Genomic DNA, 20,334 nt, shown 5'->3' on the forward strand with positions numbered 1-20,334 from the left:
AGACAAAAAAAAATTATGTTTTAATGTCTGTTCTGAGAGCTATATTTTTTTTAAAAGGGTTTGTGTCATGGGAAAAATCATTATGTAGCTGACTGACATTAGCGATGTGCTAATGTCAGCAGTACATAACAGTATGTTTGTTAACCCCCTGCCTATCGCCGTTAAAAAACAGACTTTTATAATATGCTAATAAAGCCTCTAGGTGCTATGAGGGCATTGCTGCAGTACCTAGAGGCTCGGTCTACTCGCCTTTTGGCACGCCCACTTGATTGAGGTCCTTCTCCGCATCATCCTCATAATCCCACGCCTGTGCCGTACCGTCCCGTTTAGTATGCGGCGCAGTGAGTGAAGGACGCTCGGCTGCTGCCAGGCCGGCCTGTGACGTAATCGCTGCAGGCGCAGTGAGGGAGCTGGCAGCAGCCGAGCGTCCTTCACTCACTGCATTGAATACTAAACAGGACGGCGCAGGATTATGAGGACGATGCGCAGAAGGACGTAAATCAAGTGGATGTAGGCGTGCCAAAAGGCAAGTAGACCAAGCCTCTAGGTGCTGCATCAACGCCCTCATAGCACCTAGAGTCTTCATTAGCATATTATAAAAGTCAGAAACCCTTTAAGCGATTTTTTTTACGTAGGGGCTCATTTTTTGCGGGATGAGGTGACTGTTTTATTGGTATCGTTGCACTTTTTGTGATGTAATGTGACAAAAATGGCTTTTTTAAAATCAGATTTATTTTAATTTTTTTTATTGTGTTTATCGGACAGAGTGGATCATCGTGGCAATACCAAATATGTCTATTTTATTTATTTTTTTCAATTTAAAAAAATATTTATTACATAATTGGGGATTTTTGTTTAGTTATTTTTTTAAAACACTTTTTGTATTTTTTTATTTTACACTTTGCGTCCCCCATAAGGTCATACAAGACCTCTGGGGGACATTTAACTTCACTTTTTTCACCATTGATTTCACCTGTAACTGGGGCTGACATAGTAGCCCCAGTTACAGGGGAAATACACCCCCAGAGAGGCTGTACAGCCAAATACAACGCTGTACAGCCTCAGTGCAGGGCTGATCGAGGTCTGTAGAAGACCTGACAGCTCCTGCAATTTCCCGGCCGTCACATGTCCACCGGGCCAGGAACCGCATAGCACTTCCTGATCTGTATACACAGCGCTCGTTGAGCGCTGTGTATACAGAGATCTAGAAGGCAGAGACACCTGGGAACTGTCCCTGCCTTCTTTCTGGGTTGCCCTGCTGTCACTGACAACAGGCCCCCCACTCAGCAGCTGTAGGATTAGCGTGTAGCTGCCATCTCTGAATGGACATTCCAGAACGTCCATTCAGAGTTAAACATCCACCCATAAAACGTTTATAGTCTATGGGCGGATGTGAGGTGGTTAAAAGGACTGTACTGCTTTTTTCTAAATACAACACCACACCTGACCACAGGTTTAGTGTGGTACCGTAGCCCAATTGAGCAAAGGTGCAATACCAGATACAAACCATGGACAGGTGTAGCGCAAGTCTCTGAATGAAAGCAGACATTTTTCTTGCTTTGTAAACCTCCTTTAGCATGGCACCCCCAAACCGTGGGAGAAAGCACAAACCAAACAGCTGTGCTTGGACAGGAATAAGGCTACTTTCACACTTGCAGCAGAGTGATCCGGCAAGCAGTTCCGTCGCAAAACATATGCCAACTGATGGCATTTGTAAGACTGATCAGGATCAGTCTGAAAAATGCATTGAAATGCCGGATCCGTCTTTCCGGTGTCATCCGGCAAAACGGATCCGGCATTTATTTTTTTCACCTTTTTTTCGGTATGCGCATCCGGCATTTTGAATGCCGAATCTGGCACTAATACATTCCTATGGAAAAAAAATGCATTCAGTAAACACCAAAGAACGAGGATGCCATTAATATAAAAATAATTACTTTTATTGAAATGACATAGAACAATAAATACAAGTGTTGGTCAAAAGGGATAGGACATGAGAAAACGAGCCTCTGAAACAGGGCTCAACAATGTGGGGAATCGCACTTGAGGAAAATTTCACCCCGAGCAGCCACAGTTGCAACAAATTAAGTGAGTCGGATGACAATGGAATGAGTAATGGGTAGTTGATGACAATACCATATCCCCACAAACATATAATAACATGACCATCCTCCTCATTTGAAACCCAGGTGAATGGTAAGACTGCAGCTATATAAAAATGTAACTGGTGACTAATAACTGCTGAATAATAACGGATACCGCGAGTCCAACCCACACAGAGTCTCACATTACATACCCATGTTGCTGCTGACGAAGCCTACGTGGCGAAACACGTGTCAAGGTTGAGGCACTTGGGGATCCATTGACATCAATGAGCAGAAGCAACATGGGTATGTAATGTGAGACTCTGTGTGGGTTGGACTCGCGGTATCAGTTATTAGTCACAAGTTACATTTTCATATAGCCGTTTCATATTTCCATTCACCTGGGTTTCAAATGAGGAGGATGCCAGGATAGTTTGGATGGTCATGTTATATGTTTGTGGGGATATGGTATGGTCATCACTACCCATTACTCATTCCATTGTCAACCGACTCACTTAATTTGTTGCAACTGTGGCTGCTCGGGGTGAAATTTTCCTCAAGTGCGATTCTCCACATTGTTGAGCCCTATTTCAGAGGCTCGTTTTCTCATGTCCTATCCCTTTTGACCAACACTTGTATTTATTGTTCTATGTGATTCAATAAAAGTAATTATTTTTATATTAATAGCATCCTCGTTCTTTGGTGTTTACTTGTGTTTTTTTTTAAGATTGATGCGTTGTGACTGTGGGTTGTTGTAGGTTTAAAAAAAATGCATTCAGGCAAGTATTCCGTTTTTTTGGCCGAAGATAAAACCGTAGCATGCTGCGGTTTTATCTTTTGCCTGATCAGTCAAAGACTGAACTGAGGACATCCTGATGCATCAACTGATCAGTTCTTTTCCGGTATAGAGCCCCTAGGACGGAACTCTATGCCGGAAAAGAAAAACGCCAATGTGAAACTACCCTAAGCAGGGAGATGGGGCATTTGTTACTTACCAATCGCTCTTCGGAAATTCTCCATTAACACTTCTGTTTTCTTGATCTCTGTAGAATAGACTTCACTCCCCACCATGGGGCAGAACGGTACCTTACTGCCCAGCTCCTGAGCAATGGCGAGGGCCAAAGCAGTCTGTAATACAGGACATTTTATATTACAATATATAACTTAAAATAATTTTAAAAAAATTCACTTCCATTACAAACCACAAGGCAATTGTACAGTGCCATCTGGTGGTCAAGCAGAAGTTAATTCTCAAGTAACCGCTCTGACATATTCCCCAATACTTCCACTTTCATGAAGAATAGGCTCAGTCCCTTCCCTAAACACTGCATCCATTTAGATATGGGTGACGGGAGGAACATTTCAGCACAGGCGGGCACTGCCAGCTGCTGTACTTGTCGGGAACGTTCTGATTTTCATGCCTAACATTTTTCCATGGCTAAATAGGATGCAGGTGAAATCCAAGTTACCTTGCCAGTTCCAGGAGGTCCAGCGAGCAGCACCGCTCTGCCAGCCATTTTCTTGCTTCTAATTAACTCTACGATTACGCCGCATGCCTGCAATTTAAGGGGGGAAAAAAAATATATATATAACAATTGACGGAGCAGAAGTTGACTAAAAATGGGAACATTTAGACAAAGTCTGGCAGCACATTGACATTCCTAACCCCAAACCTACCCCCTCCCCGTCAAAAATACAGCCCCTACCTCTTTCCCAATAGAACTAGCTTCTGCACGCCATATTGCATGCAGAAATCACACTGGTTTCCTAGGGTATTACGCTAAGGGTGCATTCACACAACCGTTTATTTTGCGGTTTACAAAAAAAAAAAACGACGTCTATGTGACATTCGGTTTTTTTCTGTGGACCCATTGTAACCATGTATATTCTTGTCCGCAGAATGGACAAGAATAGCACATGTTCTATCTTTTTTGCAAAGCTGCAGAACGGACATATGGATGCGGACAGTACACCGTGTGCTGTCCGCATTTTTTAAGGCCCCATGAGAGATTTTTTAAGGCCCCACAAGACACTGACAGACATCTCTAATGGCGGATTATATGTTGAAATCCAACATGCCCGATCCTTTGCTCCCTCGACAACAGGCAATGTGCATGAGTCGGGACACTCCAATATACATTCAATGGTCGGCAAGTCCCACCAAAATCAGCAGGTTTGACCAACATTCATCTAATGTGTATGGCCACCTATAGCTAACTGTGACCAGGAGGATGGATGGAGGATCTGCGGTAGTCACTTCATACAAAAGTGGACTGTTGCTATGCGAGAGCCGAGGAAAAGTCAGCAGAACTTCAATTTATCACTTTTGTCCCAAAATGGTAACTTGTCACCACCTAACCACAGAATTGCTGAAAGGTATCTGACGACTGGTACCCCCACCAATCACGGGAACAGGGGTGCCCTTTAAATGGAGCGCTGGTCGAGCATGCGTGTTCACTGCTGCTCCATTGTAAACCTACGGGACTGCTGAAGAGAACCAACGTACATAACGTCCATCGTCTGCAGTCCCACAGAGATGAATGGAGTGGCTGCTCCGTTCACATCAGGGGACACAGGACCCTCATTGTTAAGACTGAAGGGGTCCCGGTGGTCAGAGCTCCGACCTCTCCTGATAAGCGGTCATTCTGAAACAACCCCGTTCAATATAAATCATGAATAAAAAATAAATAAATAAAATAAATAAATTTAAAAAAAAAACTTTAGGGAGAAAAATTCTGAAAACCTAAATATAAAAAAATGTATGTGAAGCCTCCATTACGGCGATCAACTTGAAGCTGCGGTCCTTACTGTTTGTGCTCTTTTAAAAGTAAATGGATGTGATAACCTTGGAGTGACTCCACGTTCTGCCCCCTGTCTGACCGTCCGCAGATTTACACGCAGTGACAAGGAACATGGTTGAATTGTGCGCGGCGGGTAAGAAAGCAGCGAGCGTGCAGCGCTTTGATCCTGCAATTTCTCCGTCTATAAATAAAAGCACCAATCAGTGGTTCACGGCGCGTTTTCTGCCGCCATCAGATAACCCCTCCGCTCGGCCCACACGGACCAGACTCGTCAGAGGACTTTCCAAGTTGTGCGCCGCTTCACTGCCAGGGTTCGCGCACATCTGAGAAACTGCACGTGAAATCAAAACCAGGCCGCTCGTAGACTGGCGGGTCCAGAAAAATCCATCTGATACACGAGGAGCATTTCACAAACAAATTAACGTCTTCAAAGACTGAAAAGTTCACAGTCTGAGCTTTCCAGTAATGCAGAGGAGGAAAAAAAACTGCAGTCCAGGAGGGAGGTTCACCTGGGTAACCAGGGGGTTATGTTAAGACCAGGGACATGCATCCCCGGCTGCAGGTGCGGCCTGAAGAGCCCTTTCCTTGGTTGAAGATTTTGGACAGTGAGGATTCTCTCCTTTGCTGGGTTGTGCACACAGACGGGGAGAGTTATCAAAACCAGCACAAAAGAACCTCTAGGACCTTGCAGATTAAAGCAGCACCCCGACTGGCTGCTATGGGTAACTCCACTTTTCCATTATAGACACATGGATAGGCCGGTGTCCTCATCTTGCCTGGGTACAATGGACAAGTAATGAGAAGCTTTGCATATTAAAGGGGCATCTCCATGATGCAACGTTATGGCGTATCGGACTTGGTGGTTAGCACGGCTGCAGCGCCGGGACCCGGCAGAAGAAAGTGCCCTCCTGCATTCAACTGTATGGCTGGTCTCAGAAAGGTGATGGAGATGAACGCTGCATCCGGGCGCCAGTATTTTGTGCTTCACTACAGGCCCCTCCACCCTATATTGGCCATGCCTTCTATCAATTTGGACCTGCCTACAACATGGGGCCACGTTTAGGTCCCCCCTCGGGCCGCTTTAAGCTGGCCTGGGGACAGGGACTGATGATGTGTGTCAGTAAGGTTCCGTTTTGGCCTCTGCTCCTCTGACAGCATCGCACACCATTATACTGATAATACTTATAATGCTGTGTAAGAGATCATTCAGACAACCGTATGAATGGGTCTGCATCCGTTGCGCAATTCAGCAGGACCGTGTAACAGACAGCACACAGTCCACATTTTTGAGGCCCCATTGAAATGAAAGGGCTCGCATCCGATGCGGACCAAAAATACGGTTGTGTGAATGAGGCCTAATACAATATATTGCAGGAGCCTCGGGGTTACACACGTTATGTATAAATCATTATAATGCTCTGCGATCCGGTCAGTGGGGCGGAGGCCGGAACGGGACCTCACACTGCGAGCAAAGTGGAAATCTATCCGTGAGACCTCTTCTTAGTGTAGGCTCCGCTCCTGGTTTTTACTCACAAATCGATGATCAAACACTGATGTGTGAATTAGGGCTCATTCAGACGGCCGTATGCTGTCCGCAAAAATACTGAATGCTATCCGTTTTTTTGCGGATCCGCAAAAAAAAATGAAACATGTCCTATACTTGTCCGTGAAAATCAGGACATGGCCCCATTGAAGTCTATGGGTCCGCAAAAATACTGAATGCTATCCGTTTTTTTGCGGATCCGCAAAAAAACGGATAGCATTCAGTATTTTTGCGGACAGCATACGGCCGTCTGAATGAGCCCTTAGGCCCAAAAGGAATCTGTCAACAGCGACCTCCCAATCAAACTGTCTGCATAGACACAAAGCAATTAAAACGCTGGTTTTCTTTAGTTGATCTGAGGCTCCGTTCCCGAGTTACGAGACTTTTTCTTAATATGCAAATTAGGCCTTTGGGGCAATGAAGGCATCACCGTTGCTCTTGTTGCACCCACGCTCCATTTATTTCTGTGGCAAGCCCCTCCATTGCTGCTTATCTACTGTCTGATCCTGTCAATCAAAGCAGCCAAGGAGGGACTGGCCACACGAAAAGGAGAAGTGCGTGGGTGCAACGGTGATGCCTTCATTGCCCCAAAGGCCTAATTTGCATATTAAGAAAAAGTATCGTAACTCAGGAACGGAGCCACAGATCAACTAAAGAAAACCAGCGTTTTAATGGCTGTGTGTCTGCAGACAGTTTGATGGGCAGGTCTCTGCTGACAGATCCCCTTTAAAGAGTAACTAAACCTTTATATGAACTTTTATTATGTTGTCCCTAACGAAACTATTTCTAATATATTTTATGAATCAATTTTGTATTTTTATTAGGGCTCGTTCACACGAACGTGTGAAGGCCGTGCCCGTGCTGTGGACGGCAAATTGCGGTCGGGAATGCACGGGCACCATCCGTGGGGCAGGCGCATGGGGATCGCAGACCCATTCACTTGAACGGGTCTGCGATCCATCCGTTCCACAAAAAGATATAGCAAGTTCTATCTTTTTGCGGTGCGGAGGCATGGAACGGAACCCCAGAAAGCACTCCGTAGTGCTCCGTTCCGCATCTCCGGACCCATTGAAATGAATAGGTGCGCATCCATGATGCGGAATGGCCACGGAACGGTGCCCATGTATTGCGGATCCACAATACGGCAACGGGCTACACACGTTCGTGTGAACGAGCCCTTATACTTTTACTTCCCTAAAGCACACCATCCCCTGGTGCGCTTAAAACTCAGATCTCCGTACACCACTGACTGCTCAGCGGTGTACGGAGTACACATTTTATCAATGGGGCATATCGCTGCTCCGGCCCGTCCTCCCCGGAGGATTACCCTGTATGTACCCTGTACTATGCCAGGATGAGCAGAGAGTGCTCCTGCCTGTGCCCGCTAAGCGCTGACATGCAATTCTCTTAGCTTAGCGTAGCAGGCAGGAGCTGCTCAGCTAATCCTGGCATAGTACATGGGTACAGGGTACATACAGGGTACCCATGTACTATGCCAGGAGTTAGTAATCCTCTGGGGAGGACGGGCTGAACTGTCAGCGTTGGACGGAGAACTGAGTTTTACATGCACCAGGGAATGGTGCGCTTTAGGGAGGTAAAAGAGTCCTAAAAATACAAAATGGATTAATAAAGTACATTAGAAATAGTTTATTAGGGACAACATATTAAAAGTTCATAAAGGTTAAGTTACTCTTGAAGAAAAACTGAAGACACAGAATCTCCTAACCACCATCAGTGATCGGACGGCATCCAGATGCTTGTGCTATCAGGTTTTTTTTCACCGACTTGAATGGACCAGAGCTGCATGAAAAAAAACAAAAACACGGAAGACAGAACATGCTGCAATTTTTTCTAAACCCACAAGTGTTTAGGCTCAATTCACACCTGAGCGTTTTACAGCGCGTTCCTACGCGCTGTAAAACGCTCAACAAGGAGAAACCAATGCTTCCCTATGGGAATGGTTCTCACCTGGGCGTTTTACAGCGCGTACGATCGCGCTGTAAAACGCCCGACGCTCACACAAGTACAGGAGCGTTTTTTTGGGCGCTTGTCGCGCGTTCCCGTACATAGACTTTCGGGAACGCGCGACACTGTGTGCACACTTGTCTCTGTATGCGCGCTTGTAAACGTCCGTACAATCGCGCATACAGAGCGCTCCTTTCAGAACGCTCAGGTGTGAATTGAGCCTTAGTGAAAAACAACGATCGTGGGCATTATACCCACTGAAATAAATGGGAATGGAGTTCATCCAGATGGAAATCATATACAGTACAGACCAAAAGTTTGGACACACCTTCTCATTCAAAGAGTTTTCTTTATTTTCATGACTATGAAGGCATCAAAACTATGAATTAACACATGTGGAATTATATACATAACAAACAAGTGTAAAACAACTGAAAATATGTCATATTCTAGGTTCTTCAAAGTAGCCACCTTTTGCTTTGATTACTGCTTTGCACACTCTTGGCATTCTCTTGATGAGCTTCAAGAGGTAGTCCCCTGAAATGGTCTTCCAACAGTCTTGAAGGAGTTCCCAGAGATGCTTAGCACTTGTTGGCCCTTTTGCCTTCACTCTGCGGTCCAGCTCACCCCAAACCATCTCGATTGGGTTCAGGTCCGGTGACTGTGGAGGCCAGGTCATCTGGCGCAGCACCCCATCACTCTCCTTCATGGTCAAATAGCCCTTACTTTCAAAGTTTTCCCAATTTTTCGGCTGACTGACTGACCTTCATTTCTTAAAGTAATGATGGCCACTCGTTTTTCTTTACTTAGCTGCTTTTTTCTTGCCATAATACAAATTCTAACAGACTATTCAGTAGGACTATCAGCTGTGTATCCACCTGACTTCTCCTCAACGCCACTGATGGTCCCAACCCCATTTATAAGGCAAGAAATCCCACTTATTAAACCTGACAGGGCACACCTGTGAAGTGAAAACCATTTCAGGGGACTACCTCTTGAAGCTCATCAAGAGAATGCCAAGAGTGTGCAAAGCAGTAATCAAAGCAAAAGGTGGCTACTTTGAAGAACCTAGAATATGACATATTTTCAGTTGTTTCACACTTGTTTGTTATGTATATAATTCCACATGTGTTAATTCATAGTTTTGATGCCTTCATAGTCATGAAAATAAAGAAAACTCTTTGAATGAGAAGGTGTGTCCAAACTTTTGGTCTGTACTGTATGTGAAACCTTTTTTCGTGTCAGTGACGGGGTTTGTTTGCAGCCCGTATGTGGAGCCATTCACTTCAATGGGGCCCCTGTGCATTCTGTGTCCATATGTCCGCATGCCCGTACCGCAAAAAAATAGAACATGTCCTATTATCGTCCGCATTACAGACTAGGATAGGACTGTTCTAATATGGGCCGGACGTTCCGCACCCGGTATCTGTTATTTTGCGGATAGCAAGACACCCAGCGAGCCCTAACAGGAAGATCACTAATCGTCTGTGGTCAGCTACAAACTGCAGGCAAATCATACTCCATTTTTTGAAAGGAGGACATCCCTCCCCCCTCCAAAAAACAAACCAACCTGTGACCCTTACATTCTACGGTTATGCTCCGTTTCCCAACCACGGCACAGTGATGTTTGGTGTATAGAGATGAGCGAATCGACTTCGGATGAAACATTCAAAGTCGATTCGCATAAAACTTTGTGTCAATACCGTACGGACACGGAAATGTGAACGAGGCTGAATACCGATACAGAACATTTTCCCTGCACGATACATTGTAGCAGAAGAGACATTTCAGCAGCTGCAGTATACAGCTGGCAGAGGATTTGCCCCACTGGATACAACTGTAGCAAACGCCCAGCTGTGAGTAGTTTATGTTCACACCTGGTATGGAGGCCGCAGCACTGACAGGCCACGTTATAGTCATTGGACCCACTGGTGTCTGATATTAGGGAGCAGAAGAGAAATAACGTGTTTCAGAATGTTTCTATTCACTGACAGCAAGCAAAGATCTTGAAGTTTTTCTAAATGTTAACCACATGCTTCCTAGGTGGCTGTGCATGCTGGGCCTTGTAGTTCCTCTACATGTTCGGCCCTGATCTAAGAAGCACAACAGGTGCCATCACTCCTCACCTCACGGGCATTCTCCTGTCCGACCAGCCCGGCGGCCGCCTGCTTAGCCAGCCCGCTCTCGTCCAAGCCGAGGCCCTTGACATGGCTGTGGGCGGCGACGCGCTGGGTCTTAGTGGTGCTTTTCACCTCCTCGATCTTCATGGTGCCGGGAGCAGTAAAGGAAGGTCCCGCCGTGTGACTGCCGGCTCCTGCCTCCGAACGTGAGCGGGAATCTCAGGCTCTGCAGCGGGTTACCATGCGGTTACCAAGGCGGCAGGAAGCAACGCCCACTGATCTGAACGGCCGCTTCCTGATTGGTTGCTAGGGTCAGTTTCCACGTAGGGATTGGACAACTGAAGTGTCAATCTATGTGTCAGGGGGCCGCTTCCGCTTGCGTTACTAGAGGCTTCCACCGGCCTTAGCAACGAGGCCTGCGGGAGTCAACGGCCTAAATGTCTCCTCAGGTGTCACTGACCCGGTTGTGTCTAGGCCTGTGCTAAACATAATAAAGAATAGAATGAAATACATTTATATTTATCATTGTCATGAGGTGAAACATGGCGTAACACAAGTGCTGAGAAAACCTCTGTGACATTTTTCATGACAGTTCTTGTTTATGTGGAGGAAAAAGTATTAGGGTTGCACTGAATGCAACTGAGATTTACATAACTTGCCCCCTTAGTTCTCAGTAGGGCGCCCTCCCCTGTGAACCCCAGTTTTGTGGAATATAACCGATCACACATCATACAAATTAGCATTGTCAATGGTGTCCCAATAAATGTAAATGGAGGGACGTTCTCCTGAATGTTTTTCTAAGGGTCATGTTCACAGAGGATTTTGCCATGTATCCTATGGCAGAAACCTTTGTTATTATTGACCACTTCAGCATCTGAGGGGTGAAATGTCTGTGATCGGTGTTATCGCTGATCGCTGGGGTTGCCACCTTTCCCAAGGATAACTGTCACATTTAGACCCTAATTTAAATTTTCATATACAGTACAGACCAAAAGTTTGGACACACCTTCTCATTTGAAGAGTTTTCTTTATTTTCATGACTATGAAGGCATCAAAACTATGAATTAACACATGTGGAATTATATACATAACAAACAAGTGTGAAACAACTGAAAATATGTCATATTCTAGGTTCTTCAAAGTAGCCACCTTTTGCTTTGATTACTGCTTTGCACACTCTTGGCATTCTCTTGATGAGCTTCAAGAGGTAGTCCCCTGAAATGGTCTTCCAACAGTCTTGAAGGAGTTCCCAGAGATGCTTAGCACTTGTTGGCCCTTTTGCCTTCACTCTGCGGTCCAGCTCACCCCAAACCATCTCGATTGGGTTCAGGTCCGGTGACTGTGGAGGCCAGGTCATCTGGCAGTACCCATCACTCTCCTTCATGGTCAAATAGCTCTTACTTTCAAAGTTTTCCCAATTTTTCGGCTGACTGACTGACCTTCATTTCTTAAAGTAATGATGGCCACTCGTTTTTCTTTACTTAGCTGCTTTTTTCTTGCCATAATACAAATTCTAACAGTCTATTCAGTAGGACTATCAGCTGTGTATCCACCTGACTTCTCCTCAACGCCACTGATGGTCCCAACCCCATTTATAAGGCAAGAAATCCCACTTATTAAACCTGACAGGGCACACCTGTGAAGTGAAGACCATTTCAGAGGACTACCTCTTGAAGCTCATCAAGAGAATGCCAAGAGTGTGCAAAGCTGTAATCAAAGCAAAAGGTGGCTACTTTGAAGAACCTAGAATATGACATATTTTCAGTTGTTTCACACTTGTTTGTTATGTATATAATTCCACATGTGTTAATTCATAGTTTTGATGCCTTCAGTGTGAATCTACAATTTTCATAGTCATGAAAATAAAGAAAACTCTTTGAATGAGAAGGTGTGTTCTAACTTTTGGTCTGTACTGTATGTAGTTACTAATAACATGATATTCCAGAATCAGTTACTATTAGACTGACTTACCCCATATTTAATAAGATTCAACCCTTAGCAACCAGTCTGCATAAAACTGCAATTTCACTATTCAGTTAAGATGGCCGCCACTGCCCGCCTCACCCTGAGGCTAATCCCGCCTGCCCTCACTAGCCAGTAACAATAGCCCCCCAAAAGTGTCAGTAACCAGAGCCCTCCCCCCTAATGGGTTAATCTCCTGCAGCACAAAGGGGTCCTCTCACCACATGTTGCTCTCATTTATACACTGAGCAGACGGCAGATCTCCCTTCCCTGGTCTGCGCTGCTTCCACTCTGCATTCTCCAGCTCTGCTGAGTGAGGGAGCGTCTGCCAAGCGCAGGGACAGGGAGAAGTGCACACAGCGCAGGCACTGTTATCAGCTGCTGGGGAGGACCTGGCTTTAATCATTTACTTACAGTCCCTGGCTGTCAGTAATGTGACCTTGCTGCGTGTGCTCCGTCCTTCAACAGATAGACGGACCATGCCTAGCAACCCTATTTTAAGCACAGGTAAAAGTAGGCAGTACAGGGGACAAAAATGTGGAATTAAGGGGTAATTGAATACACAGTGAAAAGTTGAAATAGGGCCACCAAGGTAATATTAATCCCCACAATCCAATACTCCCAAAAAAAATATATACGACAGTTATCCTTTAAGCCACACCCAAAGGTGGTGTGGTTGGGGGGCGTGGCTTAACACAGGGTGTTAATTCGCTGTCATACTGTGGCCCCCAATAATATTAATGCCCCCCAGTAATATTAATGTCCCCATTAGTGCCGCCCAGAATGAATAATTCCCCCATTAGTGCCCCCCAGAATTAATATTGCCTCCATTAGTGCCCCCCCCAGCATTAATAATGCCCCCAATAGTGCCCCAGTAATAGTAAAGCCTTGGCACACTGAGAGGAAAGGAGTTAATACAGGGAGTTGTCTGATCTTTATTCTTTCTATTTTTTCTTCAGAAAGAGTATGAAGCGATGAAGGAACAGTTTTTTACCATGGAGCCAAGTACAATAGAGAGCGGGGTCTTGAGGTTTGGACAATCAGCAGCTAGCAATGAAGATGCCACCACAAGTCAATGACATGGTGGCCACCAGCTTGATGTTAGGATCGGATACTTCAACGTAGATTCCACGGTATCTTCTAATTTCTGGACATTACATTATTGGACTTCCTGCAGTCAGATATTTATTTTATCTGCTGCATCAAGAGGCAGATTCCGGGCTTGGTCTCTGTGACGAAACCAACCTCGCCACTGGGTTTTGGAGGGGCCTGTTTGCCAGACTCTTGCCTCAGGATTATGGCCCATATACAGTGCTGCCCATAATTATTCATACCCCTGGCAAATTTTGACTTAAAGTTACTTTTATTCAACCAGCAAGTAATTTTTTGACAGGAAATGACATAGGTGTCTCCCAAAAGATAATAAGACGATGTACAAGAGGCATTATTGTGGGGGGAAAATACATTTCTCAGCTTTTATTTACATTTGAGCAAAAAGTGTCCAGTCCAAAATTATTCATACCCTACTCAATAATCAATAGAAAAGCCTTTATTGGCTATTACAGCAATCAGACGCTTCCTATAATTGCAGACCAGCTTTTTGCAGGTCTCCACAGGTATTTTTGCCCATTCATCTTTAGCATTGAGCTCCAAATCTTTCAGGTTGGAGGGTCTTCTTGCCATCACCCTGATCTTTAGCTCCCTCCACAGATTGGATTGTCTGCCTTGAGACATTGCCACCAGCAGAGCCCAGATTCACCAGAATGGCCTTGGTGGTGATCCTAGGATTCTTTTTAACCTCTCTAACTATCCTCCTGGCAGCACAGGTGTCACTTTTGGCTTCCGACCACGTCCTCTGAGATTTTCCACAGTGCGGAACATTTTTTTCCCACAATAATGCCTCTTGCACATCGTCTTATTATCTTTTGGGAGACACCTATGTCATTTCCGGTCAAAAAATTACTTTCTGGTTGAATAAAAGTAACTTTAAGTCAAAATTTGCCTGGGGTATAAATAATTATGGGCAGCACTGTACTAACTTTGAAGAAGATAGACCGGCCGCACAGCCTAAATGTGTGGAACTGTTTTGGGCAGGAAAGCTATGCTTGTGGTCGGCCAAATGTGACTTCCATGGAATTCGGGAACCCCTGCTCGGATCTGGGTGATTTTTTGATATGTTGTTCGCCCAGATCAGATCTATCCATGGATGTATACATTATGGGGATATGCGGGGTTTTGAGGTGTTTTCTGTGTTTTCGGAAAAATGTGTGTTTTCTGCCTGTGAGTGATTAAGTTAACCCATTATGTTTGGTAATTGTGTCACAGGCAGAGCCTATTGTGTTTTGTTAATTGTGTCACAGACAGAAGGGGGGGGGTGTACAATTGCTGGGAAGGTTTCAATACTGTAAATGCATGTGATTGTCTAATGTATAAACTGTCTCAGTCTTCCACAAGGTCCCCAGGGGAGTGTCACTTGCTGGAAGACCTGCATAAAAGGCTGACATGTAGCCCCATTAAAGTTCCTGTTTTACCCTCAACATAGAGCTTAATCTCATGTGTGGGGGGGAGGCTGTATCTACACTGGGGAATGCTATACACTGTATACTCCCCTGGCTATAATCACTGAGCTCTTTTAAGAGCTTGTTCCTGCATCTGAAGGAAGAGAGGTTCAGCCACTGGAGCCTGGAGCCTTGTCGTAGGTCCAGGGTGGGTAGGAGACGGCGAGACCCTAACCAAGCTGCGGCGGTTCGTGGGGTCGGCAGTGCTTACGGTGTCAAGTGGAGTGCTTGGAGCCCTGGAGAAGCACTAGGAGCATCCATCAACGGAGGTACCAAGTTGGGGTGCCAGGAGATCCGTTACAGTCTCTATTCTCACCACTGGACATTGCGTCACCGAACTTTCCACAGTCAGATATATTTTATTTGCTGCATCAAAAGGTAGATTCTGGGCTCGGGCTCTGTTCTCACCACTGACCCTGATGTTACCAGATTTTACGCAGTCAGATATATGCTGCATGAAGAGGCAGATTCCGGGCTTGGTATCTGTAATTACCACTTAAAAGGCTTCTCACAGTCAGATCCATTCACAGAACAACTGAATATTCTGCAGCAGCTTTATCATTTTACGTTGGCTTTCTACCCCCTTGCCCTTGGGAGGGGCAGTCCTTCAACCAAGGCTCCCTAAGGTTTCAATGGGGTTTTTCTTCTCCTGAGTGTTAAAGGACGACTCTTTATGAGTTGTTTCATTACTGCCCCGATAATAAAAATATGCCTAACACCTGAATGCGATCAAGTTGAACTTGAGCAGAGCAGAACTTGGCAGAGCTGTCATGAACTGAGGCTGGGAACATCAATCATGTGGGAGTCCCAACGAGAGTGGTTTATGCCCGAGTTTCACACATCTTCTCTAGTTGGGTAGAGAGATACGCCTCCACTGGTCAGGGTAGGAGATACTCACTACCAGATCGAATCCCCAAGGTTCAAGGGGTTATCCAAGATATATAATGCCGCCCCCCCATATGCCCGGGCCCCTTACACAGATAGAACTTACCTCACTCCCCGGCACCCACGTCGCTTCTGATGTTGGCTTGGCCACCGCTACGTCTCGCCGAGTGACGCTTAGGAGGCTTGTTCTCGTTGTGGCCTTTTATTGACTGCCCATCCCCCCCAATGCGGATGTGGGGGGGGGGGGGGAGCGGGGAAGCATTATAGCTCTTGGATAAACCCTTGCACCATGAACCCTGAAATGCACAATAGTACTTATAAGGGCCTCTGTGGGTCACTGAGATGTGGACTGCTACCTTACACGGGAGAACCACTCCTCAGTGGGTGGCCAGTGACTAATGGGCACACATTTTTGTGAAAATGTGCCCGCGATAACATGAATACCATGAAAGAGAACTCACATTTTATTTCCATATCTCCCTGCCCTACGTCTGGTCCGTCTGCCATGTGATATCCAAGGAAGACTCGGGGGCCGTTATGTTTATACAATGGAAATAGCCAGATTTGAAGAACGCACTAAAGTTCCACTCAACCATTTCAATACTCTCGAAGTCTGATGGGCTTAGACTGTCAAGAGCATTGTTATTTTTGGAACCCATTCCCCCTTCAGTATAAATATGGATGAATATGTGTGAGACCTGAACATTTAACCCCAATCTTTCCTGGCGATATTACTTCCTGCGCTTATTCCAGTATTGCTATAGGAATGAAAACAAGAGTCTCCATGATAAAGGCAACATATCATGCGGGTCGGTGTTAGGTTTCTCTCGGGTAACTGCTTCACACACTAAACATTCAGGATTTATTTGCATTTATGTATTGGATTTCGACAAAAGGAGAAAGTACAATGTATGGACACGAACCAAGGCCTTCCACAGGACTCCTGGGTAATGAATGGCTTATTTATTTGGGGGAAATTTATTTAGTTTGGATGCAGCTAACGTTTTATTTTATTTTTATTTTACTGTCTGCTAAGTAGATGCATTAGAATCAGCGGAAATTATGTATCCATTTCCACCACACAATAATCCTATTTATGGGAGTTCATGGTGATGTGATTATGAACAGCTTAAGGGTAATATGATGATGTGGGGTTGTTAACCATTTGTGCCTGTATATATGCAAATTAGACCTTGGTTGACAGATTACTGCGAGGGGCTGGAGAAGATTGTCACCGCCAGTTCTGTGAGAAGGTCTGTTAGACGTTCTTCTCTACCTCTTGCATGACGTTCTTTGTTTTGTTTTCACTTTGTCATCTCCTTTCCTTCTCCCAGCTGTCACTTATTTACACTAATTGTCTCCCTTTATATTCCCTCCCATACTGCCTCACTTTGCGGTTTATACTTCTTCCTGGATGAGTTGTTCACTGCTGGAGACTGCTACTGCTGATTCCTCAGATAAGTCTTTTTCCTTTATTTGTGTTTCCTTGCTGGCTTGATTCTAGGTGACCCTGACTCCGTCCGTATTAAGTGCAGGGAGCCGGTGGTCGTGTCCCCTCACTATTATAGGGTTTTCAGGTGTCACACAGTCTTAGGTACGTGGGCATGCAATCGTCTACCATAAAGACCTTTGCATGGGCATAGCAGTCAGGGAGAGCTCTAGGGGTTTTATAGGGCTCACCCATATGCTCCTTAGTTTGTGATCAAGCCAGTCGGATGTTTATTTATAAGTTCCAGCTTTCTGTAACACCATCCGCGACATTATAAACCGCCATAACCGTCTTAAGCATGGATCCGGTTTCAGCCTTGATTGACCGCATGCAAGGTCTTTCGCTGGAGGTAGCAGATCTCCGTAAAACTGTGTCTCAGTTTCAGGTGACCGGTTCTGCTGGCGTTCATGGAGTTTGTTCCGAGCCTAAGATCTCGCTTCCGGATACGTTCTCCGAGGGTAGTGAGAATTTTGTTTGCTTTAGAGAGGTTCGCAAACTCAATTTTCGCCTACTTCCCCATTCCTCTGGTAATGAGGAGCAGAGGGTGGGGATCATCATCTCGCTGCTCAGGGATAACGCTCAGTCCTGGGCCTTTTCGCTGCCGGTGGGGGCACGGCCCCTCCGATCGGTGTATGAATTTTTTGTAGCCCTGGGGCAGATATATGATGACCCGGATTGTATTGCTCTGGCTGAATCTAAACTGCGTCTTTTATGCCAGGGTAAACAGTCCGCAGAGATATATTGTTCAGAATTTCAGAGATGGGCAGCTGATACTGGTTGGAACGATGCTGCACTCCGAAGTCAATTTTGCCATGGTCTTTCGGAAAGATTGAAAGATGCATTTGCTTTTCATGAGAGACCAGCCTCGTTAGAATCTGCCATGTCTCTAGCTGTTCGTATTGACAGGCGTCTTAGAGAGAGAGAGAGAGAGAGAGAGGGGACTACTCCTTCCTGTCATATTCAGTCCAAGGACAGTGGGGCTGTCTCATTCAGTGTGCAGGGGTCTCAGTCTCTCTCAATCCCCTCTGAGGAGGAGGCCATTGCAGCTGGGTTTGCTTGCCTCTGATAATAGAGGATTCATCTCTCAGAGGAGGGTTTGTTTCTGTTGTGGGGGTATTAATCATTTGGCTAATGTTTGCCCCTCTAGGAGATTCATGGAGTTTTCTGAGGGTAATAAAAGAAAAACAAAAATAAAAAAAACCCTCTAAAAACTTTCCATTTGCTACTATTGGCAAGGTTGATGCGGAAATTGAAGGTTTGCCGTTTTCTTGTAGTTCCCGTTTTCTCCTACCTGCCAGGGTGGCGCTAGACAGCAAGAACATTGTTTGTAAGATTTTTGTAGATAGTGGAGCAGCTGTCAATCTCCTTGATAATCAATTTGCAATAACGCATGGTTTCCAGGTGTGCACTTTGAAAAAGGATATACCTGTTTTTGCTATTGATTCCGCTCCACTTTCTCAAAGATCGTTAAAGGGCATAGTTCACAATATCCGTTTGACTGTGGGTGACGCTCATGTTGAGGATATGTCATGTTTCGTCTTAAGCGGATTACCTACTCCTCTAGTGTTGGGGCTACCCTGGCTCACTAAACATAACCCCACCATTGATTGGCAAGCAAGGCAAATAAATGGTTGGAGTGAGTTTTGCAGAGAGAATTGCCTCACGGCGTCCCTTTCAGAGGTTTCTACCAAGACTGTGCCATCTTTTCTCTCTGATGTTTCGGATGGGTTTTCCGGGGTGGTGTCCAGGAGTTGCCCCCTCACCGGGAGTACGACTGCCCTATTAATCTCATACCAGGCGCCAAACTGCCAAAATCACGATTATACAATCTCTCCCAACCTGAAAGGGTCGCTATGCGTACTTATATCTCTGAGAGCCTGAGAAAGGGACACATCCGACCCTCGAAGTCACCTGTTGCCGCTGTTTTTTTTTTTGTTTAGAAAAAAGATGCTTCTCTAAGACCTTGTCTGGATTTCAGGGAGCTGAACCATATCACGATTCGTGACCCATATCCGCTTCCTCTGATCCCGGACCTGTTTAACCAGATTGTTGGGGCTAAGGTTTTTTCTAAGTTGGATTTAAGAGGGGCATACAACCTGGTCAGGGTCAGGGAAGGGGACGAATGGAAGACGGCCTTCAATACCCCTGAGGGCCATTTCGAGAATTTGGTTATGCCCTTTGGTTTGATGAATGCTCCGGCCGTCTTCTAACATTTTGTGAACAGCATTTTTTATCATTTAATGGGGAAATTTGTACTGGTGTATCTAAATGACATTTTGATTTTTTTCTCCTGATTTCAAGACTCATCGGGACCACCTACGTCAGTTCCTGCTGATTCTGCGGGAGAATAAATTGTACGCTAAACTGGAAAAATGTGTGTTTGCGGTTCCGGAGATTAAATTTCTTGGTTTTCTTCTCTCCGCCTCTTGTTTTCGCATGGACCCTGAGAAGGTCAGGTTTTTGGGTTTTGCCAATTATTACAGAAAGTTCATTTTGAATTATTCCTCTGTTGTTAAGCCACTCACTGATATGACTAAAAAGGGGGTATATTTTTCTTCATGGTCGGTAGATGCCTGATGTCTCTCTACCTTTTATTGTTGAGGTGGACGCTTCTGAGGTGGGTGTGGGTGCGGTCTTATCTCAGGGTCCCTCTCCTGCCAAATGGTGACCGTGTGCCTTTTTCTCAAGGAAACTCTCCTCTGCAGAGAGAAATTACGATGTGGGAGATAGGGGGTTGTTGGCCATCAAATTAGCTTTTGAGGAATGGCGCCTTTGGTTAGAGGGAGCCAGAAACCCTATTACCGTGTTTACAGACCATAAGAATCTGGCCTACTTGGAATCGGCCAAGCGTCTAAACCCGAGACAGGCCAGATGGTCTTTGTTCTTTTCTAGGTTTAATTTTGTTGTTACGTTCTGCCCTGGGGTTA

The 20,334-nt window shown here is 45.4% G+C and overlaps 1 protein-coding gene across 1 annotated transcript in view; it reads right to left on the reverse strand.

The window, feature by feature from the left end:
- The window catches only part of RUVBL1 (RuvB like AAA ATPase 1), a 28,406-nt gene extending 17,746 nt beyond the window's left edge, over positions 1-10,660 (reverse strand). Inside the window, exons 1-3 of the mRNA XM_040408594.1 lie at positions 10,520-10,660; positions 3,554-3,640; positions 3,080-3,212 (exon numbers count right to left, since the gene is read on the reverse strand). Coding sequence (XP_040264528.1) covers positions 3,080-3,212; positions 3,554-3,640; positions 10,520-10,660 — 361 coding nt within the window. The remainder of the gene's footprint in view (positions 1-3,079; positions 3,213-3,553; positions 3,641-10,519) is intronic.
- Between the last annotated feature and the right edge of the window lie 9,674 nt (positions 10,661-20,334).

This window comes from Bufo bufo, chromosome 9, assembly GCF_905171765.1.
Source record: "Bufo bufo chromosome 9, aBufBuf1.1, whole genome shotgun sequence".
Classification (NCBI taxonomy): Eukaryota; Metazoa; Chordata; class Amphibia; order Anura; family Bufonidae; genus Bufo; species Bufo bufo.